Source organism: Fomitiporia mediterranea, assembly GCF_000271605.1.
Source record: "Fomitiporia mediterranea MF3/22 unplaced genomic scaffold FOMMEscaffold_1, whole genome shotgun sequence".
NCBI classification, from domain to species: Eukaryota; Fungi; Basidiomycota; class Agaricomycetes; order Hymenochaetales; family Hymenochaetaceae; genus Fomitiporia; species Fomitiporia mediterranea.
In genome coordinates this window covers 757,044-780,319 of record NW_006760386.1, presented here as the reverse complement: position 1 = coordinate 780,319, position 23,276 = coordinate 757,044, and the positions used below count along the sequence as shown (strand labels likewise).

Sequence of the window (23,276 nt, the reverse complement as noted above, 5' to 3'; positions counted from 1 at the left end):
AGGGGTTTTAGTCTGGACTGAAATAAATGTACAAATAACTTCTTGGGAAATGATTATACACATTGCAAGTGGATCATATACTTGATGGTAGGGCATCCCCAAGGGATCGGAAGGGGGAACACCACAGCAAATTAAAAATAAAAAGTAGTAAAGCGAAAATGCAGAAAGGACAACTAAATACGAAAGCACGTGGATAGCAAACACAGTTGAAAACATGCGGGAAAGCGAAAAATGCGGGAAGTAGGAATACGTTCCAGTCAGCAAAGCGTTACAGATCACAGTATTTCGCTTGACTTCGGGGCATTTTCTGAGGAAGTGTGGAAAAGCAAGGACGAAAGCAACGCGGATAACAGGACGATCGAAAACATGCGAGAAAACGAAGTGGTGCGGAAAACATGAATACGTTTACGAAGTTTACGAATACCACTTAACGTTCAGTAAAGGGGCAGACCAGGAAATGCGATCAATCATCGTCCGCCACAATCGCATTTGCTATTTTTGTTTGGCATTTCCAATAGTCGACTACCTCCGCCCGTGCTATCTTCTCCGCTTCGTCAAGCATTTTTTCACGGCCTGCCAAGAATCGTGTGGGATCTACGGAGTTATATACGCCAGGCAAGAAACCGTCCAAAGCGCCAATAACTTTACTTTCGGGTGCTTCAGGATTCTTGACTGCGCCTTGCAAACGTGGCCATAGATGTGGATTCTCGAGCAGGCCGGGATAGTACCGACCCGCGAGCTCCGTGAGGGGCATGACAACTTCGTGTCTATCTCGCAGTATAGGTCGGAATTTCCTCTTAAGCGGAGGAGGTGGCAATGGGCAGTGCCGCTCAGTAGACTTCTGTGGAGTGGAAGTAGAAGCAGAAGGAACTGATGATTCCACGTTAGATACTGGCGATTCCCAGTTTGCCTCCTGTTCTCTGACCAGGGACAGTCCTACCAGAGCGGATGAACTCGAGCTGTTTTGCGAGAGGTCCGTCATCACGACATCGGTCGGAAACCCTGGCTTTGGTGTATCTAAGCTTGATGAAGACGGTCGAGGTCCACGAGAGGCCGATTGGTTGATCACATCTGCGAGTATCGGTCTTGCCTCGTTAGACGTAACAGCCCTCAGTGGCGTCACCATCGAGGCTTTTGACGAGATTGGAGAATGCGAGTCCGTCTCGACCGTATTCTGAGACAAGGGCTCTCGGAATTCCGCTCCATCGGGTTCCCAATCTTCATCGGCAAGCTCATAGAGCATACCACTCATCCTGCACTCGTTTTTCAGGCTCTTCCCATCGTCGCTTGGAACTTGCACGAGAAATAAACTAACGATTCGTAAGAAGAGTGAGCGCAAGACAGCCCCTAAGTTCTGGGCACAGATGTCAGCAACACTTTTCGTCACTGAGCTACCACCAGTCTCGAATGAGACGATATCTGGAACGATTGTGTCCACGTCGTGCATTACACTATCAACATCTGAAATGCCTGCCGCTGATTGTGCTCCGAGTCTATCCATGTTGACCTCTAGCAGGTCATATTTTCTTGCACCAGACGGCTTCCTAATCATGTCCGTCCCTTCTGGTGCCACTTCGTACCGTCCAAGCTTCAAACGCACAATATCACCCGTCCAAATACGTTCTGGACCCCACCACATACCTTGGAATCTCGTCTGAGCGGTGTAGCCGTCGTCGCTAGTTTGCAATAATCCAAGTACCCTTTGGATTAGTGCACATCGTTCCGCAAATGAAGATGTCTCTTGAACAAGGCTCCAGGCATTCGTTCGCGTCGATGGACGTCGCATTTTACCCTCCCATGCATCTGAAGGGGTCCAATACATTGTTAGACGAGAGGCAATTTGAATCGCAACAGCAAACGCTCCAGCTGCCGTAGAGATATATTGACTTAGCTCCACGCCTTGCTCAAGTCGAGGCTCGTTCTCTGGAAACGGGTTATAAGATCGGAAACGATTGAACAAGGCCCTTTCCGCTTGTTCCATCTGTCCATCCCCTTCGGGATCGGAAGGCACAGTCATTCTATCAAGCGTGCCAGTAGAATCATCCAAGTTGAATTTGATCCTTCGCACTGCTGCAACGAGACTACTATCCGGGGCATAAGACTGGTACGGTAAAATACGATCAGAGCCGTAAATGACCGAGCCGGAGGTAACAAGAAGCTCGACCTTGTAGACGAACTTTTGAACTACAGTCCACGGATCCAAATCTAAAGAAGCATCTGAGCTGCTTGGAGTAGTCGGTCCCGGGCTCTCTTCGGACGCGTTTGCCAGCCGTGTTTCTTGGGTTTGTGTGAGAGTGACGTTAGACTTGATGTTTATCTCATCAATAATGCCTGGCCAAAACGAAATCGTTTCGGAGTGGCTATCCACGTCATCCACATGAATCGGATAATCAAGTCTAACCCAAACCAGTTCGCCTTCACGCGCCCAGCGTCGTTCACCCAGAGAGCTTGGTCCTAATTGAGCTCGCAAGTCTTTCTCACGTTCTAAATTTACAGGCTGTGTGGGGTCTACTGACAGGTTGAACGCCTCTGGTGCCTGCTGCTGACGATGAGGCAGAGGCTCATTTTCTTCTCTCGTAACAGACACGGGCCTATCTTTCACATTATAACTATCGTTGCGCGGCAGTCTGCCAATGCGTGATAAGCCGAATGTGTTACTGATCTCGCGTTGTGGCTTCCCGGTACAATATTTGCAGGCGCAATTTGACCTATTACGAGTCGCGTCTGTCATAAGCCAACACGCGTGAGGTATAAACTCTGCAGGCGAACGAAATCGCCCAACTATCTCTGAACCTGTCAAAATGGTGGATTATTCTATATCATTCGAAAATACAAATAAATTTACCAATGAGATAAGGATCGCATCGTGGGTCATCTTTGTGACCCTTCTTGTGAATGTAAAATTGATAGCCAGCGGGCCAATCCTTAAGAACCCATTTATCACTTTCTGTCCAGCAGTATTTAAATATTTATCCATTAAAGCATCTGTGTACGATTACTCACCAGGGTCAGGACGGTTAAGCATTTTGGCAAGCTTCTTCCCGATGACCAGACGCCACTTGATAGATGACCCATCGTCTATTGGAAGCGGCTGCATAAAGTCGACATTGTCCACCGAATCTGGATTCATAGTAGTATTTGTAGGCCAACGTTTTGCATTGCCATCACTTGCGTGAATAGTGATCCAATTGGGGTTTTCAGGGAGGACGCCGTCACTTGGAATTCTACGCCTTGTACGAGTTGCAGGCATAAGCCCTGTCAACACGATAGGTTACAGAGCATGAAAACGAGGCATGAAGAAATTTCAGGCCGTCATATGCAAATTACGCCCACAGCGTCCTACGATATGTTGTCACGTGTACTGTAGGTCTTATTAGTTAGCGACTTCTTGTTAGTGTCATTTGTCTTTCTGGTTCGGCCATTCCCCATTCAACAGAACTGCTGTGGACAATGGAACGCCTTTTTATCTGCTATTACTTACACATACTTGCTCGTCGTCCCCATCTTTTCATCCTGCCGCAACTTTGAGCGTTCTGTGCCAACAAATGTTGCAGTTCTGCTAAGCAATGCGGCAAGAGCGACAATCACTTTACCTGCCTTCGCAGCGGGCGTAGCTCAACGCAAATCGCCTTCTTATGATTTCTCGTTGGGATGGGCTCTGTATGGGCTGTACATTTTTCATATTCGGTATATAACTCCCTGTGGAAGGATGAAAGAGATTGTGTAACGGTAAATGTTCATGTCCGTGCAGGAAAATGGCTCGTCCTCGCTTTGATGCTTTGCTAACCTCTCATCATAGTGTCATATATATGTATACTTTGCATGAAGCTAAATGATTTGGCAAATTTTCTACGAAGAAGAGGTCTTGCTTATATCAGATACACCATCCGTGTCTGGTGCGAATAGTACATCATTTCAGCTTCTCGCAGCGCCGTGACTTTATCTACGTTCTGCACTCATTCCGTGGCAGCTGCGTTAAACTACACGGCGATAAGGATTTACGTTTGGCTTCTTGCCGGGCGCAGTCCGCAGCAGATCGTCAGGCTCTTAATCACACCACGAGTTGACGCTTTGATTGGACTGGACATGAAAGCAATGAAACGCTTTCTTTGAATTAACCTGGCGCGTAAAAGTAATGTTTGAACTGAGGATATATAAATTTGATCGGTGTATTGTGTTCTTTTTGTACAAATAGACATATTTCACTTCAATTGGACAAAGGCTCAAAAATGCTGTGAAAATCCTACCCCTATAGCGAGTTGATGAAATGTCGTTCCGATTAATCCATGGGTTGATGAGTGAAGATGTATTCTGTTTGCGTCTATTTTTTTCAATGACTTTCTCGTTATGTCGTTCGCCTAGCACCATTTGGGACCAACAGCCAGAGCACAAACATCACCCCATAAAGGATGATGAGACTGGATGATAAAATTCAGGACCATACTTGACTATGAATATGGAATCAACATACAGTGGCTGCAGGCTCACAATTCCGAACCTCTCAGCAAGTGCTCCAGTGGCGAAGGGGAAAAGTGCAGAACCTACAATTATTTATTTAGTTACGTTCCCGCGTGTCCGTTTGACGCGACTTACCGGCAAAACCAAACGACGCGATCCATCCAATGGAACCGGTTAGTAACCATTGCGGGACTAATCGGCCAGTCTCATTCATGAGGATTGGGTACATAGGGCCGAGAACAAAACCAACAAATGAGACTGCCACCGCGTCGGCGATTAGATTTGGGACGAGCCATACGACCAATTCGAGCCTGAAATACATCTAAGTATACCCCATCCATGCGGTACAACTTCGGTAAAATTACAAACCCAAGCGCCAAAAGCGTGTAAATGTAGATGATCAAGTGTTCCCCGACCTATAGAAGACCATTAACTCCTTGTCATTGTGAAATTATCATAAATATTACCTTCTCATTCACCTGCAGAAGGAGGACGCGTCCAAGCGTAAGACCTTCCACATGTATGGTTCTGGTAAGTGATTTCCGACCAGAAAGGAGGGAAAACATACCGCCAAAGAAACCGGTAGAGACATAACCGGACGAGGGCCCTCCGCCCCGATGCTTCTGGAGGTATGAAACAGTCCACCCTAGATATCGCTGGTGAGTTACTAGTTCTTATAGCTTGAGACTCTATGCGGACCTCCTATAGTAATTTCGATACCGACATAGACCAAGCTCCAGAATGCGAGAAGGTGGACAACCTTATTTGTCAAAATTTGCTTGTACTTGCTGTCGTCACTCGTCCCTTGTTCGGTTGCAGCTTCACCTATCTCGAGAAAACATTCTACGCAGAACATTACAATAGACCATCATCTAACTGATAAGACGTCCTCACCATCGATAGTCTTCCCTTTAAATGCAAGTACCAGAAATATTGTATTTATTGTTGCGATTCCAGTCGAAATTATAAAGTGATACGACCAATGCTTCGGCATTTGTGCAAATTGCGTGGCAGCGAATGGGGAGCAGACCGCGCCGAAGCCTGGTGCAATCGACAGCTGCAGTATAAATAATTTATTCCCTCATATGTGTCAAGAATAACATCATACCATAGAGTGCATGCATGATTCCCATCTTTGCAGATGAATTCTCCGATAGTCCCGCGACAAAGCTGTTACTTTGAGCGTCCTTTGAATAATTGTCAGAGTGAATACATACAATATAAGGATTACAATCCTTACTTGAAGAGATATGCCCCAGCCATTAATGAGGAATGCAATGCAAAAGACAGAAAAGGGTAGTGCTGGCGCCATTAGTATATATCCAACTGTCTGTGCGAGGGAGCCTGACTCATTGTTAAGACAAACCCACATGTACTTATAAACAGTACCAACCCAGTACAAGGACCTATTCACGAAGTTAACAGAAAGCAAAACGAGAGGTCGCCCGACTGGTACCTTTCCAAAGCCGAGTCTCTCGGTCAAAAATACGTTCGTGGCCGCTCCGAGAAGGAATCCCTGAGAGGACGAATTAAGGCATTGCGTAACGAGCTCTAACTTCTATGAAGCTCACAACACAGTTCATAATGAATATCAGGGAAACAATGGTAAAGTTGACCTTTGCAGATAATACATGAGGACATGAATGAATGATTATTCTAATGCTCGACGAACATTATAAAATAGTTGGAACCTTGGAATTAAAGGTCCGGCGGTCCCACTGTCCCAGCCCGCTAGGAATAGAGTGAAGCAAAGTGCCGCAAAGTCTATTCTTGCTTTCCATATCATGGCAGGAGTCTTCGTCACAGTAGTATTTCCTTCGTCCTTCTCTTTTAACGCAACGCCACCATCGGCGGGGACCTCCCGCGTTGCAACGTCCACAGCCTTCGAATCATGGAGTCTGCTTGTACTCCGAGTGAAAGACTTCCTGGTAGACTGAGTCGTCATTTCGACGCTTGCAGCAGGACCTCCGCCATCAGTAGACTTTGCATCCCGGAACTCGTGAATTGTAGACATTATCGACGTAGGATATGAAGATGTTGTGCGTAAATGAAGGGAGGCCGCAGAAGACTGGAATATTTATCTAGTCCAAATGACTCGACTCTGGCCAAGAAAACAGGAGAACGCATGGGCAGGGAAGCTAGCTAAACAACATTCGCATGGGGAAGAAATGTTGCCGTGGGTCAGAAGAATGTGTTAGTAGTCCCGACATTTATCCGAATATCACGTGATCTCTATAAAGGGTAACGAAGATCATTTTGCAGAAAACCTATTAGTAAGGGAAAATTAGTAAGGGAAAATAATGCACTCTTCCCGGCGTTACAATAAAACAAATTCAACTCTTAGCAACCAGAGGTGCAAATCACACTGTAGACATAGGATATGTAAGAGACTATATTGACATTTAGCCATTTAACTCATTACTATTTCTGGCTTGGATAAATATAGGCTAACAAGGGTAAGATCCTACAGATAGACTAGGAGCTTTGTTGAGTTGAGTATGTTCAAAGCTTATATATCCCTTACAGGTGAGAAGTCATTTTCTACCAGGAGTAAGTCATCTTAATATTGGAAGAATAGCATTGTGTAGGGAGAGTAATAAATTTTGTTGGTAGAAATGGTTCTCTTTATTATACCAGGTCAAAGCCTAGTTTCTTGCATGGCAAGGCATTATCTACGTTCTGGCACTCATTCTGTGACAGCTTCTTTAAACTATGTGGAAATGAGGATTTACATTTGATTATTTCCAACGTCCGTGGCAGATAGTCAGTCTTTCATTCACATTACAAGATGACACTTTATCTGTACTGGACACAAACATAGTAAGGTGCTGGCTTTGAATGAACTAGGCATAAAAAGGTTGTACTTGAACTGAGGTAATATATAAACGCTGTGAAAATGTGACTGGACTGTGAATTCTGTAACGGCACAAAGGAACGTCATTCTGATATTACCTTGATGAGTGGAGATGTATTCTATTGGGGTCTATCTTTCATAAAGACTTCCTCGTTTACGCTGTTCGTCTGGTCCCATCCGGGACAAACAGCCAGAGTGCAAACAGCACTCCGTAAAGGACGACAAGTCTGGACAATCGAATTCAAGATAATACTTCACTATAAGTGTGGGGTGAGCATACAATGGCTGCAGGCTCACGATTCCAAACCTCTCAGCGAGCGCACCAGTTGCAAACGGGAAAATAGCAGAGCCTACAATTAATCAACTTCAATCACACTCCTGCGTGAATGTTTGGCTGGACTTACCAGCACAGCCGAATGATGCAATCCAACCAATAGAACCGGTTAGTAACCATTGCGGGATAAGTCGGCCAGCCTCGTTCATGAGGATTGGGTACATAGGACCGAGAATAAAACCAACGAATGAGACAGCCACCGCGTCGGCAATCAAATTTGGGGCGAGCCATACCACCAACTCAAGGCTGGAATACATATAAGTATATCCAACCGGTACAAAGTCGGTGAAAATACAAACCCAAGCGCTGCGAGGATGTAAATATATATGATCAGATGCTCTCCGACCTATAAAAGTTCATTCACTCATCTTGTATTATAATTGCAGGAGTCTCGGAAATATACCTTCTCATCCACCCATACAAGGAGGACGCGCCCAAGCGTAAGGCCTTCAGCAAGTACGGATCTGATAATTGATTCCTGCACAAGAAAGAAAAACGTACCGCCAAAGAAACCAGTAGACACATATCCGGATGAGGATCCCCCACCACGATGCTTCTGTAGATATGAAATAGTCCATCCTAGATATCGCCAGTGAATTACCAGGTATCATAGCTTGAGGACTCTGTATGGACCTCCTATAGTAATTTCGATACCGACATACACCAAGCTAAAGAACGCAAGAGGATGGACGACCTTCTGCGTCATGATTTGTTTGTACTTGCTGTCCTCACTTGTCCCCTGTTCAGTCGCAGCTTCACCAATTTCGAGGAAACATTAATATTCTGCATAGAACGTTATGACAGATCACCATTTAATTGCAAATTATCCTCACCATCCATAGTCTTCCCCTTGAATGTAAGCAAGAGGAATATTGTATTTATTATGGCGATTCCAGTCGAGATTATAAAGTGATATGACCAATGCCTCGGCATTTGTGCAAATTGCGTGGTAGCGAATGGCGAACAGACCGCGCCAAAGCCTAACAGTCACAACAATAGTATGAATGATGTGTCCCTTTGAGTGTGTAGAGGATAGCAGCATACCATAGATAGCATGCATGGTTCCCATCTTTGCAGAAGAATTCTCTGACAGTCTCGCAACGAAGCGGTTACTCTGAGCATCCTTTGAGTGATTATTAGTGTTACTATAGAAGTTATAAGGATCAAAATACCTACTTGAAGGGATATCCCCAGCCGTTGATGAAGAATGCGATGCAGAAGGCCAGAAAGGGTAACGCTGGTGCCATTAGTGCATACCCAAGCACCTGTGCAAGGGCGCCTAACTCATCGTTAGGATAGATTCACTCAAGTCTTTCAACAATACCAACCTAGTACGAGAACCTATTCAAGAAGTCAATAGAAAGTAATACATGACTTCTAGAAGCATACTTTTCCAAAGCTAAGAATCTCGTTCAAATACACGTTTGATGTCGCTCCTAGAAGGACAGATTAATACATTGCATGACAAGCAACGACGACTTTAGCGAAGCTCACAATACAATTCGTGATGAATATAAGGGACACGACCGTAAAGTTGACCTTCGACTAGAATTTATAGGGGCATGTACGAATGACAATCCCAATGCTCCACGAACATTGTAAATAGCTGGAACCTAGGAACCAAAGATCCGGTGGTCCCTCCATCCCAGCCTGATAGAAATAGAGTGAAGCAGAGCACCGTAAAATCTATTCTTGCTTTCCATATCATGGCAGGAGTCTTCGTCACAGCAGTATTTCCTTCGTCCTTCTCTTGCAGCACGACGCCACCATCGGCGGGGACCTCCCGCGTCGCAACGTCCACAGCCTTCGAATCATAAAGCCCACTTGTACTTCGAGTGAAAGATTTCCTGGCACACTGAGTCGTCATTTCGACATTTGCGGCCAGTGCCTCGCCCTCGGTAGGCTTGGTATTCAGAAGCTCTTGAATTGTAGACATTTTCGACGGTGTATATGAAGACGTTATCTGAGCGAGGAAAGGATCGTGCAAGGCTGGGTTATTTATCTAGTCAAGCGTGACTCGACTCCCGCCAAAAATTGGGGGATGTATGAGCAGAGAAGCCAGTCAGATAGCTCTCACATGGGGAAGAAATGTTGCTGTGGGTTGAAAGAACAGTGTTGGTAGTCCCAAGATTTCTCCGAGCCTCACATGTCACTCTATAAGCGGTAAAAAAGCTCTGACTAAAGGACAAGACTTGCACCTTTCTGTCACCAGTAACATTTAAATGAGTCTGTCATATGATAACCAAAACCTAGTTAGACCATAAGCATGAAATATGTTAGGGTACATTCAACCACTGGTCCGATGCCATTACCAGTTTGGATAAACATGACTCGATAATTGACTCGACAAAGCTGAGGTTGGAACGCAGGCAGACTGCTTTTGAAACCAAGATTTTTGCTGTACATGCTGAAAGACAGTACATCCCATGCAATTGAGGAGACATGCACTTATCAAAAGAAGGTCTTCTTGCTCTCAGGAATATAACGTTATGAGGGAAGGTGTGGACAAGTAATGATTTAAGTTTCAACGTTTGGTTAAGGAAATGTCCACCTTACGTAATGGATCCACGTGCTCTTTACACGTAGTTTCTCACAATGCGAGAATGCCAAATGTACCTTTGGTCCCTCAAGTTTCTTTTATTCGCAACTCTGCTATTAGAGCCGCTATAATAGTTGTCCTAAAACGTTGTTTTCACTCGTCTACCCTGTAAGAGCAAGCGTTCAATTTGCTTTGAAACTGGCTTTGTCTGCTCTCCTTCTTCCCCTTATGTAGCATGTACTGTTTCTAACTGCTTTGCTCTCTTGGCTCGGAACTCATTTCTCTGTCTATGTATGTTTGGGAAACTCTATGCATTAACAAGAAGTTTATGCCTACTCAATCTGTCTACAGTTATACATTGACTATTGTTAAAAAGCTATAAAACATCCAAGGGCATACTCTGACCTCTGAGGGACGACAAGAAGCAACATGGGTTAGGTCATTTATCTAGTCATCCAACTTTCCGAAGTCTCACCGAGCCAAACTTGTACACTTGTTATCTATGTTTGTTTGGCATTTAAGCTGCAATTTAACTTTGACTTCCTTCATATTGAGGCATCTCTCGGAAGAACTTAGCTGACCGTGTTAGGCCGAGGAGTAGTTGCAAATATCAGGCACTCCACAAGTCTATGGATATTGACGCCTATATGCAACTTTGTCCATGGTGGATTGTCATTAGTAAGACAGCCAGCCTATTCTGGGATGAAATAGCTATGAAGAGAGCATGCTGAAATTTCAAATGTAGGAACGTCGAGGCTACTTTAGAAAGCACAACTATTTATATTGAAGGCGTATATGCATCAGTAGGTGATCCTAATGCTCTCCAGCACCAAACCGAGCTTTGATAGTATACTACCCTAATGCATACCGGCACAAGTTGAGAGCATGTGTGGAAATGCAGACAAAAGCTGCAACAGGCTCCTTACACGTAATTTCCAATAGCGTTCATTCCTGTGCTGACGTGTCCTCACCAAGCACTAATCCTGGTTCCTGACCACATGCAACTCAATATCACATACACACGGTGCATCACTAGACCATCGGATGCAGACGTTTCACAACGTACCTCATGACCACACATCTGATCCTTTCGACCTCGAGTACATATTTTCCCACTCAAACCTATTAACCAGACACGGACCCGAATGCCCCTACGTCCCTTTTTGATGATGAGAATGTATGATTAAAATTTATCGTAACTTGCTTTCGGAGTCCTACCTAATACTTAATCCGAATATGCGTTGCAATCGCTGTGTTGTCGAGAAGAAAATAGACGTGACGAGATTTATAGAATAGGAAGTGTGTGGTGATGCAAACGGAAGATAACCTCACACACGGCATAGGCACGAATGAACTCGTGACTGGCTGCTGTAGATAGGAGCGAGAAGCTCGGAAAGAGCATAGCTGACGTTGTCACTGTCAGATATGTTGGCACGTTGGGAGGACCCACATTCACTGTGGGCAGTATGCGTGGTATTACTAACGGCATAGGTCAAGACATTCCGAAGGATGAAATGATCGTATAATTGCGTACAGAAACAAACATGAAAAGCAGTACAGGAGATCATTGTACTCATCCGAGTTACAATAATGACGAAAATTAAATAATGAATGCAGATCTGTATGTATGTGCATTCTGCCCATTACAAAGCATAACCCATTTTATACGAAGCAAAGTGCCACCACAACGGCGGGACATAAGAGGACAGTCAGTGAGGGGTGAGGTAGGGAGAAAAGTGAGAGATTATAGATGAAGGGATAAAGGGATCCATCTAGACCTTCTCTTCGGAATGGCTATCCGTGTGCACGTCCTTCCCTTCGAGATTGCCGTGCTCTGTTGTATGAATATTTTCCGCCATGAGCTTGGCACGAATGCGGTGGCTCGTAATCGGCGTTGAGTGCTGATACAGAATGTCGACCTGCTCGAGTGAAAGACCCTTGGTCTCCGGAATGCAGAAGTATGTGAAGATAATACAGCAGAAGCAGGTTGCACCCCAAATGAAGAACACCTTTGCCTGAAGGTTGGCATTGCCCTTGCCCGAGTTGACGAGGTAAGGTGTCGCATAGCCAATTCCGAAGTTCCACAGCCAGTTTGACGCGACGGCAAGAGACATGGCCTTTGCACGTACATTGAGAGGGAAGATTTCACCCGTAATGACCCAGGCGATCGGACCCCAAGTGGATGCGAAGAAAGCAATATAGATACAGCTTTTAAAAGTCGGTAAAAATAAGCATTTGTCGCTAGAAGAGGCTGAAGTTTACGTACACAAAGGCAATGAGCACCTTCTGCCCTGCCAGATTCGACTTCGGCACAGTGACACCAGCAATAGCGACAATGAACTCGCACACACACATGCCCACAGCACCGACAAGTAACAAACGGCGACGACCGAACCTCTCAACACCCCACATGCCCGGAAGAGTCATGAACACATTGACGACGTTCGTAGCAACGGAGATGAGGAAAGAATTTTTGATGCCAGAGTTTTGGAAGAAAGTCGTCCCATAGTAGAAGATGAAGTTGATACCAGTAAGCTGCTGCCAAGCCTGCAGGGCCATTCCCGTGCAAACACGGAAGCAAATCTTGTTCGGTTCGCCGAGCTTGAAGCAATCCAAATAGGTAGCAGTACCAAGTCTGGAGAAATTTGTTCAGTCAGATCAAATAATAAACAATGTGCGATGTATGTACCTCTTCTCTTCCTCGAGGTTCGAACGGACATCGTTGAGATCATCAATGACCGCAGGATCATCGGGAGAGGCTCCGGTGAGACGACCGAGAGACTTAGCAGCCTCCGCGTCGCGACCCTTCTTGATGAGCCAACGTGGCGATTCAGGGAGGACGGCCATACCAGATGCGAGAATGAATGCCCAGACGAATTGAATGGAAATCGGGATTCGATAAGACGAATGGTCTTGCCGACCTTCGGTAGCGTTGTTCACAACAGAGGCGAGCAGAAGACCGATCGTAATAGCCCACTGGTACCCGGATACGATAGCACCACGAATCCATTTCGGAGCGCTGGACATGAAATTAAAAAAGTGGATTAGATTCCGTCTGTCATCCAAAAATAGGACAAATACGAGATCGGCGACGTTTACGGATTTGGAAAGGCCAAATGAAGGTCAAAATGTCAAGACCTCGCGACACGCTGTGACATTGAACAGAACAATCGAAAGGCACAGGAAGCGTGTGCAAGGTCAAAAGAGTGGAGATAGGGGCCGGGGGCGGGAACAGAATGAAAAGAAGCGAAAAGCGTTACACACCATTCTGATTGATACATGGGAACGAGGACCGAGACCTGGCCAACACCAATACCAGCAATTACACGGCCAACAATGAATAGCGGCAATGCGGTCGAAGCGGTTTGCATCGCAACACCGACGGAGAACACGAGACAAGTGAAGATGATACCCCATTTACGACCAAGAATATCAGCGACGGGAGCACCAATGAGCGCACCAGTGAAGGTGCCGGCGGAGAGGATGGATACAACAAGCGACCTCTGACCAGTCGTAATACCAAAGCCGCCAGGGAAGTCGGTCAAATCCGTCGTAGGCTCTCCGAATGTGCGGAGCCAATCCTCCATAGCCTGTACACCGTTGATGATACCCGTGTCATAACTAAATGTGCGCTAATCAGTACTCTTCACAAGCGCAAAATACCAATACACTTACCCGTAGAGAATGCCACCGAAAGCCGCGAAGGCGCTAATTACGAAGGGGAAACAGGGTCAGGGAACCATCAAATGCTAACTTTATACCAAAAAACACATACGCCTAACAAGGGACTGGTCAGCTGAAGGAGTGAAGAGAGCAGAACTGTGAACTGACCATGACAATACCTGCAGCTGCATTCTTAGACGCGCCGGAGCCAATGACGGGACCGCCAGCAGCAGCTGGACCTCCTGCCATGAGTGAGGTGGGAGTAGGTAGTGTGGAAGTGTGGGAGAGGCTAGGAGGGAAGAGGTTCGGGGAGGCGAGAGAAACTCGGTGTGCGGGGGTGGGGAAAAGCAGAGATGCTTTGGGGCAGTCGGGAGCCAGGTGCGACGGGTCTTTTTATATCAAAGCCTTCATGCATTCTGTTGCGGACGAGTAAACCCTTAAATCTCATATTTTGCGAAAATATCCGATCGCCGGTTAGAGAAGCGCATGGTCACAGCGGCTCGGTCCTGCCATTATCCGTCGATCTCCGCCTGCCATTTCCGGCTGGCCCATCTAGAATTGGACTGGGACCCTGGACACCTCCTTCCACACATCTCAAGCCTAGCCAAGTCAGTGTCTTCGCCTCTCTCGATCCACCGCGCCTGTTTGCTCCTTTTCCAGGCCCAATGCGAAATCGATTTACCATTCGTCCGATTTTTGCCTTCTCTACTCTCGTACCTTCTTTCTACTCGTGCAATTTTCGACGCAGGCCGTCGTGCGAATGCGGTGTTGGGAGTGTCCTCGGATCTTATGCGTGCGACCGTTCAGAACGTCTGTTCTGTCCGCGTCTCCAGGCGATTCACACTGGCACTTCAAAGCCCCTTGTATCGCCCAAAAGGTGCTACACAATCGCCATAATCGCCCTCATGGCATATCCCGATGCTTCCCTTCATGCTGTTACAGCAGTGTTTCCTTCTTGGTCAAACATTGTCTGTTCTCAAGAGGCGCCCCATCTGTGACGAGATCAACTCAACTCAAATAACCCCTAGTTAAGCGAGAAAACTTTCTTCGGAAACCCTCTGATGCGGATGCAGGGTGTGACATGCATATATGCGTTGAATTTGCTCGAAACGCCTTTTTTCATCCTCTTGCGCCGATCGCAAGCCGGGTTTGACATATTTAGAATTCGCGCATATGTTATGCAGACGGTCAGCGGACTCCATTCAACACAACCCAATCTGGATGCTCGCCGTCCACGACAAAAAGTCCTCTTTTCTATACTTGTTTTGCTCTTGGCCGCTCTGTTTCCCTGTTCATGTGAGCGCAGGCAAGGTAACATCTCAGAATATGCCGCGCAAGCCATCTAGAAGGACTCGGTCTATTGTTTCTATACCGAACCCAGCCCTCTCAAATCACCAGCACGTTCGCCGAACGCACGAGTTCATTCAATCATTGCACCAAGCCATTTCGTGAATAGTCTCCGCAGAAACGACGCAACGACCTCGCGACGCGCGCTGGAGACGTGGAATGAGGAGCATATGGATGAGGACGCTCGATCATGAATCAATTTGCTTTCGTTGTCGCGGCGTAGGTATGGCCGAGGCGGTTCCATCTCAGTTGGGCGCTGCGCACAGTATTCAATCGGGCACTCTATGAACCTTCTTACTTCTGACTTCGTCCCTGTCTGGCCGTTCAGTCTAGGCTGGCTTTTTATGGCACGATTCTTCAATTCAGCTGTTGCTAGGAACTGATGTGTCGGTCTCCCCGGCCATCCGCAGCTCGTTTATTCCATATCATCAAAACCTATGCTACTGTTTGAGCAGGTAAATCAGCTTTGAAAGTTGGCTAAGTAAATAGAACAAAGATGCGTTGACGTCACAAGACTACGATAAAAATACATCGCAGGCACCTACGAGAACTTCTCGTCGGCGGACGTCACCTCTTTGCCACGGAAGCTGGATAACAGGCTTCCTTCACTTCTACCTTCCATATTCATCGAGTTCGACGTCTGTGCTTCGTCATCATCTTTGCTGATGCAAACACTGATTTACAGCGGATAAGTGATATGGGTGTGTATACGAGGGCGTTTACGTTTCCGCATCTAAGCTTTCCGCTCAAATCGTATCGACAAGTGGCCACCAATAATGCGATGCTCACCTTCCCTTTGAGTGAACGACGCAGAGTTTTTCCACCTGGCAAGCTATCCCCCAAGATACTCGTCCCGAGTCGTCGTTCAGTCCTTGTTACCCTATGCGTCATCAGAATTGTAATTTGCGTTCTCTTCGACTTCTTCAGTTCGTCCAAAATGGATTTCGCATGGTCGAAGACAGGAAAAACACAACTGATCATAACCCTTGAAACTTTCTCATTGTCATTTCCGTCGGTTCTATCCCCATCAAAGCTCAATTCATCCAAATCCATTCACTCCGTCGGATGTAGAAGAATCAAATATCCACCCATGCATATCAGTATCATATCACATCAATAACACGAGCCGATGTTAAATTAAGAATCTAGTGTATGTTTTCCAGACTTTTCCGAGAGGGGATGAGTGACGAGGACCCCGGAAGACCGCGTCACGCTTCACGCTTTCTGTGCATACCCGAATCCGAGATCTCTCATCCTGATCCATGTGCATCGTCTATGCTAGTGCGTTGGTCCATATGTCGGTGCGGGGCTGGATCCGCGTTCACAAGACCTGTACGCTCCCGCTTCTTGTCCCTGCTCGGCGTTCGGGACCCAACTGAAACACCTGTACTTCCGTGATGGTGATGGCAACGACAACTCTAACGCATGGCAAGAGCGCAGCGAGCAACACGAAAGGCATCCGCTGGAATTTGGCAACCTCGTGAGGCATGCACCGGGAGTGAAATCTCGTAAATAAAGGCACAAGCCAATCATCTCCTCTTCCTCTTCTTTCCCTTCATGTTTTCTCTGACACCTAACTAACTAAAAAATCCCCCAACGAATGTGGCCTGGATCCCCTGTTTAGTCCATCAAAACGCAGAGGGCAGATCGATGTACAGCCCCGACGCCCAGCCCGCCCTCGCCCTCGACCGTAGATTGGCCGTATTCACTATCCCGCCGGTAACCGTCAATGGTTCCACGGACCGGGACGGAGTATGAGGTACACCTCTTAGCACGAAACCCTCCAAATAGCCAAACAAATGTCGAGACCACAATCGAATAAGGAACGAATGTTAAGCCCCATCGACGTTCAAGCAAAGCAAAATTTCTTCGCGGGGACTTCCACCGCCACAAATTCAGTCGACTGAATTAGGGGTAAAGTTACTTTGTAAATGTATGTGTGGAACCTCTGTCAATCTCTTGATGGATCCCGATTTTGAGGCTGGATGTTCGCGAGCCGGGTTCAAGTAATGCCTATATGGCAGCAGTGCCACTGTAAATTTCGCTCCGGACTCTGCAACACGTTATTCAGTGTTAACGCCGGGCCGACTCATGGCGTTCAGCACCGCCTCTGCCACCCGAAAGCTCCTCGACCCGGATCAGTTCCCCAAACTTCGTTTGCATACGCACCAGAAGCACCCGACAATCCAAAGCTAAAAGCCAAACGATATCATGTGCGAGGATATGTTACAAGTTCTTTCGCTTACATTTTGTGTACCCGCCTTCTAGTGCAATTACGAATTTCAAAACGGGGGTACGGAGTGGGCATGTAACACGGCTGTGTAATAGTGTAACTTCTTTCCGCTTCGGAGAATGCATCCGTTGTAGATCCGGAGTATTTCTTTATAGTTACCCTTTCGGTCTATGAGAAGGCGCTGCTGCCACTACTTTTTCTCATAACTATTTTCGTTTCAAATCCGGCTGGGTCAACCAAAAAAAAACTATTATCAATTGCGATGGAAGTTCAGTGGAACAAACAGGAGTACACGTCTATTTTGTAACACCTGGAAACTCGTTGTGCGCCTTCCGGCTGCTAGCTCCGAATTCCTTTCTGCACAGCCAAGCGAGATCCGCTTGCACTCCGAAATGCAAAAGTAGTACAATTATGTCAACTCGTAAGTACCAATACTATGCATCGGTCATAATCATAATGCGTCCTGGTGCTATGTAATGTTATCGACCTTGTGGTCTTCTTACCCGTGTTGTAGAGTTTCACCTGTCCTTTTAGTAGTGTGAGGGATTACCATATATAGTGGACCATACATAGAACCTCTTCACCAAAAGGGTGCAATGTTAAGCTTGGCTTGACACCTGGTCCACACTATATATACTGATAAATGTTTGTGTCCTAACAAGTAGCATCTTTTGGCACTGTCTTGCACTGTAAGTGTAACTTCTAATAAACTAACAACTTGACTGGGTGAAAAAATGTTTCATATTTACTCTGCCAAGTGCTACTCTCCTATATGAGACAGTCTACCTGCAATTACCAGAGGATAGTTCAAGCTTCAGGATGGTTCTATTAATTTGATACAGTTGTTACAAGTTGATAATTAGTACCACTAAGAAGAGAGGCAGACACATCACGAAAAAGTCGTAACAAATGTATTTAATAATAGCAAAAGTAAACTAATAAAATGATTTCATAAGCATTACATTCTAAAATAATACTTGTATTTCACTTGTAATGTAATTATAATGATTGTATATAAATGTAAGAAATATACAAAGTTTCTATTAAACTACAAACATGTTTTAGAGTAAGTAAGCTTACTAATAGTATTATTACAACATTACATGTGAGGTACAAGTACTCAACTCCTATTATAATATGCTAAAATTATATTATAAGTTATTTGTAACAATAGTTGATTGATTATAATAGTCATAAAAGTAATATGTTGTGCTTGTAAGTTAATTACAATACTTTTAGTAAGATAATATACAATTATATATATTAATAATGTTAACAATCACTCTGTCAGACTTATAATATAATTTGTTTTTACCTTTAAACAATATATCGAAGTGATTACATAATCGAGTACCAAAGATCGAGAGCATATAATGACGCACTTGCTCTCGTCACTCCTTTTCCTCCTACCTCCATCATCTCCCCAACCCTCTTCCCCCAACGCTATGTCGTCTCTTTTGTCCTCTCCAGGCCAGTCCTCTGCCTACAAGCATCCTCCAGCAGGCACACTGCCTGCAACTGCCTAGACAACAAAGGTCGCTGGATTCGTCTCTCTAATCTGCCACTGTAATGCCTGCGCTGAGCCTCAGATCTTGTGACAACACGGCCGAGCTGGCTACACAGTCCTTCAGCGTAAAGCGTAAGTAGCCAGTCCACTTCATAATAACTCGCACAATAGTTGCTCATCCCTCTCCTCCCAACTTCTTGTCTCCCTTTCATCCCTCCCGCTCCTCGCTCTGCCTCTTGCGTTGCCTCTCCTTCATTGTCCTCCTTTTTATTATGCTCGCCTTCTTTTTTGCATTCGCATTCGCGCATCCGCATTGTTGACCGACTTCTTCAATAATTCCATGCATTCGTGTACTTCTTCCTGCTCAGCAACGCAAGCAACAATCGGTGAGTACGCGCTCGCGACAATGTCCATGTATTACCACTCCTCAGGCGCAATCCTCTCTCTGACCCCCCGCACACTCTCCTTCCACACCTACCATCCTATGCTTGACATCACCCTTGATGGGCCCACGCCGTGTGCATTTATATACCCCAGTGCCGTCCATGACACCATTTTGAATAACAGAAGCAGTAGCCACCGCTCACCTCTCCTGAGCCAAGTCCGCCCGCACCACCCACTTCATCCTCTCCCTTCGAGCCAGAACGTCCTAGAGATACACCTTCGAAGTCATCCACAACTATTACTGAGTTCACTGCACCTCCGATTGCGCATCGCGTCGTAGCTAGAGCATGCAACGCGCTTGCACAGACACGTTTCCCCTGCAGCCCAAATTAGCTCGCTCAACGCTCCGGATTTCCAATCCAGGTGACCCACCCACACTCGCTACACGCTGTCGCAGTGCGTCCATCTTTTCGCTCTTATTGTCACTTGCTAATCACTCTAAGCTCGTCTCACAGGCGCAGCCTCAATCTCCACAACCTGCTCAACCTCATTCCACACACACTCGCAGTTCAACTTGCAGGGACCGAGCAACGACCAAAACGTGGTGACGAAGACTACGTCGAACGGCCTGAGAATGCGTCATCCTTGTCCAACACAAATCCCACTCGCAGAAGAATGAGGCAGAGGCAGCTGGTGGTGTAGGGGTTGGGACTGTAGAAATGGCGTATTATTTACTATTTTTGTATTCTATAATTTAAATATAATTATATTCGATTAATTATTTGATATAAAATTGTATAGTAAGCAAAAGCAAGCTATTCAAACACTTGTAATGACTTGTAAGCATTATAAGCAGATATTACACTGTCACAAATTAATAAGTATGTCTTAACCTTGTAATTTAGGAAGTATATTATAATCACTTGTATAACTTGACAATTTATAAAATTATATCAGAAATTGCCAAGTTTTAAAAGTATTTTTTCTTGCTTATTTAACATTGTACTTTCCTTGCTTAACCCCCCAGGAAGATTATAAGTAATTGGACAAATTTTATAAAATTTATAAAATATACAAGATTACAAGCAAGTATAATACTTAAGACTTTTTCGTGATGCATGAACTGGCAGTCCCAGTTGATCCTAGGAATTGGTTGGAATGATGTATTGACGAGTTTCCAAGTGCAAGGTGGCTTGTAATCTAAAGGCCTCTGAATACACGACCACTCGTTACAATAGTCATGTATACCTCTCAAATGATGACCGTGAACCATTGTCTGTTGTCAAAGTGGACTATGAGTCGTTTGCAGCTCACAAGGCCACTCCAATAACAATGTCATCCCTATGGTGACCCTGCTAGGTGCTATGGGACTGAGAATGACATCATTCCAAATTGCTGTCCGTTAGGTGACCTCCTAGTGCAAGTACAGCAATGTTGTTTCCCTGTTCATCTTCTGGTAATGCAAAATAACATAATTGTATGTTTCGGATTGATGTGGCGAGTTCATTAGTCTAGTCCCTGCGGCCGTGAAAAACCAGTTTAAACTGCAAACACCTCGCATAGCGGGAATTCGTAGTGGAGAAGCGCATTCGACAGTTCTATTTGCTCCCAAAAAGGATTCCAGAGGATTTATAATGCCAGTTATAGGTATAGGAATGTGCTGAATCATTGTATTGCTCCCATTGCTTCAGTAAACTCGCTTGTCACACAGGCTTGCCTTATCAAAGGCTCATACTGTTAGTAAGTTTGCTAGACTGAATTCAAGAAAGCTCCTTGAAGAAGGGTCCTCAACCGATTATGACAGTAAATATGGTACAGTGCTCACTTTGCATTTGATTACGTCGCTTCAGTGGTGATGAGTGAATTCGGGGGTTACCAAGCTCCTTTGCATATTCTTCATTTTCCATGATGCAAACCAAGTATAAATATGTTTTCCTCTTCACCGCCACGTCAGCTTGAACGAAACACAGGTTTGCAACTGGGAACAAAGAACAACATACGGTAAACGCTCGAGAAACTCGATTGTAATGGGTTCCAGGGACGGAATGGAGTATGTATTAGTGTTGCCTTTCTAATAGTATAGAGTACAACTAATTACCTGCTAGTGTTGATACATGGATGGATAACAGTCGGTGAGTTTCTTGCACGTACCAGTACTTTCTACAGGTATCCTGATGCGTGCGTGCTTTTATGAAAAATCTGTTACAGACAGAAAGAGTAAGCAGCTTGTGTCTTCTGCCTCTGTTATTGCAGAACTGACAAAGACTCCAGTGAAGTTGACAAGCTTGCACAAGCATTAGGGGGTTCGGACATTAGAACGCATTATAAGAAAGATGGCAGAGCTGTGATCGAGGGACAGGTCAAGTTCCTTCCTAGGGATACAAAAGTCGATGGAACAATTGACCTGGACGATGGTGTCGGCCGTGTCACAAAGCGTAAAAGTGGTCATGCATTCTCGGCCTCTTCTGATACAGGGGATGACAATGATAAGCGTGCCTCCCGTCGCGATTCACATCATTCGAGCAAGAAAGTCAAAGAGGGACCTGTAGTCGAAGAAGTTCGCTCGCAGGATTTCGACGCCAGCCTAGTCTCAAATGTTAAGCCTGAGATAAGTGAGGCAGGCACTCCCACTCCTAGTGAGTGTGGCGGCCCCGATAAGCGAAAACTGCCAAGAAGGGGCATCAACACCGACCATCGTTGAGCATGTAGCTACCAGGACAAAGTAATAGACGTTGTGTTTATTCATACGAGCCTGGCATGGTGACAGATAGGATCACGTAAATCTGCAATGATACGTTGGTTAGATGCAAAATGTAGCGCAATGAGTAAAGAATTTCTCATGTGACATATACGCGACTTTGTTATGACATAATAATGACGTAAGAAACCGAAAAGGTATGCATTTGCCACGTGATTACCACAAGCAAAGTGCTTCAAAGTGCTTCTTTCAGACTGGTTCTCATAGTCCCTTGAAATCAATCCTGTCTGCGGAATACGCGCATCAGTACATCACTAGTATTCGTGACGAAACATAATAGACAGCGATAGCAGCTTCTAAGCACACTGACTCTGGCAGAGGATCGGCTTCAACGGGCATAATATGCTCCTTTAGTACCTTTACTATGACTGCTCTCGTCGCCTCCGTAAAGTAGCTCGTTAATTTGATTTCCTTATACAGTTCGTAAGTTTGATAAGCTCGAAATCCAAGAGCAAATGGCTCTATGCTTACAGCATTCGTTAGTTAAATAAGTTACTTGCGGGCACAGGGGATAGCAATACAGTAGCATCAGGAAAAAGTCGCATTTCTTATAATATATTGTAGACTTTGTAAAGTAACATAAGTATTGTATATATATTGTAAAGTAATTACAAGACTTGCAAATCAATTGTAAAGTTTGTATAAGACATGTTAATGTATATAAAGGCTAAGTAAGTGTTATGGATGAATACAATCTATTAAAAGTATTATACTAACTTTGTATAATAGCCTAAAGTATTATGCTTGCATTACATTTTTATTATAATTTTAAAGAAAGAATTATATTTATAATATAATAATGTAACAATAACTATTGTTGTCTAATAATTTATGTAAAAGGTATATTAATGTATATAATATTGTAAGAGCACTTGTTATATAATTATTATCTTAATAAAAGTATACTATAAGTATATAATATGTATATCATACTTAGACTATCTATACAAATAGTTTACAATTATTGTAAAAAGCATTTCATCTACTTGTAATAATTACATCAGTGTGTTTAGAAAGCTATATACATGTCATATTACTTTTTACTATATTACAAAGTAGATTAATTATTTTATTTTATACCTAAATACAATAATTGAAATGTTCTATCAGTTGACGACTCATATTATAGTTGCTTATGTAATCAACTGCTGAAGATCGAGAGCATATAATGACGCATTTCTCTTCATCACTCCTTACCT

The 23,276-nt window shown here is 44.9% G+C and overlaps 6 protein-coding genes across 6 annotated transcripts; 2 read left to right on the top strand and 4 right to left on the bottom strand.

Annotated features, from left to right (window-relative positions):
• Nucleotides 1–9: 9 nt before the first annotated feature.
• On the bottom strand, nucleotides 10–3,512 carry FOMMEDRAFT_143792 (uncharacterized protein; the record flags this gene model as incomplete). Its single annotated transcript, XM_007261238.1, has 4 exons — nucleotides 10–2,793; nucleotides 2,846–2,947; nucleotides 3,004–3,255; nucleotides 3,482–3,512. 4 exons carry the CDS (start codon nucleotides 3,510–3,512, stop codon nucleotides 464–466), a joined length of 2,715 nt encoding a protein of 904 aa, XP_007261300.1. The 3' UTR covers nucleotides 10–463.
• Nucleotides 3,513–4,185: 673 nt separating this feature from the next.
• Nucleotides 4,186–6,563, bottom strand: FOMMEDRAFT_100537 (MFS general substrate transporter). The gene is made up of 14 exons (XM_007261237.1): nucleotides 6,131–6,563; nucleotides 6,030–6,074; nucleotides 5,915–5,974; nucleotides 5,852–5,864; nucleotides 5,699–5,802; nucleotides 5,567–5,645; nucleotides 5,353–5,499; nucleotides 5,158–5,301; nucleotides 5,027–5,104; nucleotides 4,926–4,969; nucleotides 4,828–4,874; nucleotides 4,594–4,769; nucleotides 4,472–4,541; nucleotides 4,186–4,418 (listed from the first exon to the last, which is right to left on the bottom strand). The coding sequence occupies exons 1-14, from the start codon at nucleotides 6,470–6,472 to the stop codon at nucleotides 4,346–4,348; spliced, it is 1,422 nt and encodes a 473-aa protein (XP_007261299.1). The 5' UTR covers nucleotides 6,473–6,563; the 3' UTR covers nucleotides 4,186–4,345.
• Nucleotides 6,564–7,466: 903 nt separating this feature from the next.
• FOMMEDRAFT_149868 (MFS general substrate transporter) lies at nucleotides 7,467–9,582 on the bottom strand (the record flags this gene model as incomplete). The annotated part of the gene is made up of 13 exons (XM_007261236.1): nucleotides 7,467–7,539; nucleotides 7,593–7,662; nucleotides 7,717–7,892; nucleotides 7,946–7,992; nucleotides 8,050–8,225; nucleotides 8,301–8,399; nucleotides 8,480–8,626; nucleotides 8,691–8,791; nucleotides 8,823–8,925; nucleotides 8,975–8,987; nucleotides 9,036–9,082; nucleotides 9,215–9,296; nucleotides 9,373–9,582. 13 exons carry the CDS (start codon nucleotides 9,580–9,582, stop codon nucleotides 7,467–7,469), a joined length of 1,344 nt encoding a protein of 447 aa, XP_007261298.1.
• A 2,107-nt stretch (nucleotides 9,583–11,689) lies between these two features.
• On the bottom strand, nucleotides 11,690–14,182 carry FOMMEDRAFT_16043 (MFS monosaccharide transporter). The gene is made up of 6 exons (XM_007261235.1): nucleotides 14,017–14,182; nucleotides 13,861–13,895; nucleotides 13,450–13,806; nucleotides 12,875–13,204; nucleotides 12,452–12,820; nucleotides 11,690–12,393 (listed from the first exon to the last, which is right to left on the bottom strand). The coding sequence occupies exons 1-6, from the start codon at nucleotides 14,095–14,097 to the stop codon at nucleotides 11,958–11,960; spliced, it is 1,608 nt and encodes a 535-aa protein (XP_007261297.1). The 5' UTR covers nucleotides 14,098–14,182; the 3' UTR covers nucleotides 11,690–11,957.
• Nucleotides 14,183–14,201: 19 nt separating this feature from the next.
• FOMMEDRAFT_149866 (uncharacterized protein) lies at nucleotides 14,202–16,953 on the top strand (the record flags this gene model as incomplete). The annotated part of the gene is made up of 6 exons (XM_007261234.1): nucleotides 14,202–14,816; nucleotides 14,877–15,144; nucleotides 15,733–15,833; nucleotides 15,881–16,093; nucleotides 16,478–16,703; nucleotides 16,820–16,953. 6 exons carry the CDS (start codon nucleotides 14,202–14,204, stop codon nucleotides 16,951–16,953), a joined length of 1,557 nt encoding a protein of 518 aa, XP_007261296.1.
• A 4,393-nt stretch (nucleotides 16,954–21,346) lies between these two features.
• Nucleotides 21,347–22,020, top strand: FOMMEDRAFT_24746 (uncharacterized protein; the record flags this gene model as incomplete). The annotated part of the gene is made up of 4 exons (XM_007261233.1): nucleotides 21,347–21,369; nucleotides 21,425–21,451; nucleotides 21,528–21,536; nucleotides 21,573–22,020. 4 exons carry the CDS (start codon nucleotides 21,347–21,349, stop codon nucleotides 22,018–22,020), a joined length of 507 nt encoding a protein of 168 aa, XP_007261295.1.
• Between the last annotated feature and the right edge of the window lie 1,256 nt (nucleotides 22,021–23,276).

Bases quoted from the DNA above. Each gene is read 5' to 3' on its own strand.
- FOMMEDRAFT_100537 (XM_007261237.1), bottom strand. From the start codon at position 6,472: ATGTCTACAATTCACGAGTTCCGGGATGCAAAGTCTACTGATGGCGGA. The intron at 4,542-4,593 runs GTAAGTCGCGTC...AAATAATTGTAG, and splicing joins CGCGTCGTTTGGTTTTGCCG to GTTCTGCACTTTTCCCCTTC. The intron at 4,419-4,471 runs GTATGTTGATTC...TTTATCATCCAG, and splicing joins ATTGTGAGCCTGCAGCCACT to TCTCATCATCCTTTATGGGG.
- FOMMEDRAFT_16043 (XM_007261235.1), bottom strand. From the start codon at position 14,097: ATGGCAGGAGGTCCAGCTGCTGCTGGCGGTCCCGTCATTGGCTCCGGC. The intron at 13,205-13,449 runs GTGTGTAACGCT...TTTCATGTCCAG, and splicing joins CCCATGTATCAATCAGAATG to CGCTCCGAAATGGATTCGTG. The intron at 12,821-12,874 runs GTACATACATCG...AAATTTCTCCAG, and splicing joins AACCTCGAGGAAGAGAAGAG to ACTTGGTACTGCTACCTATT.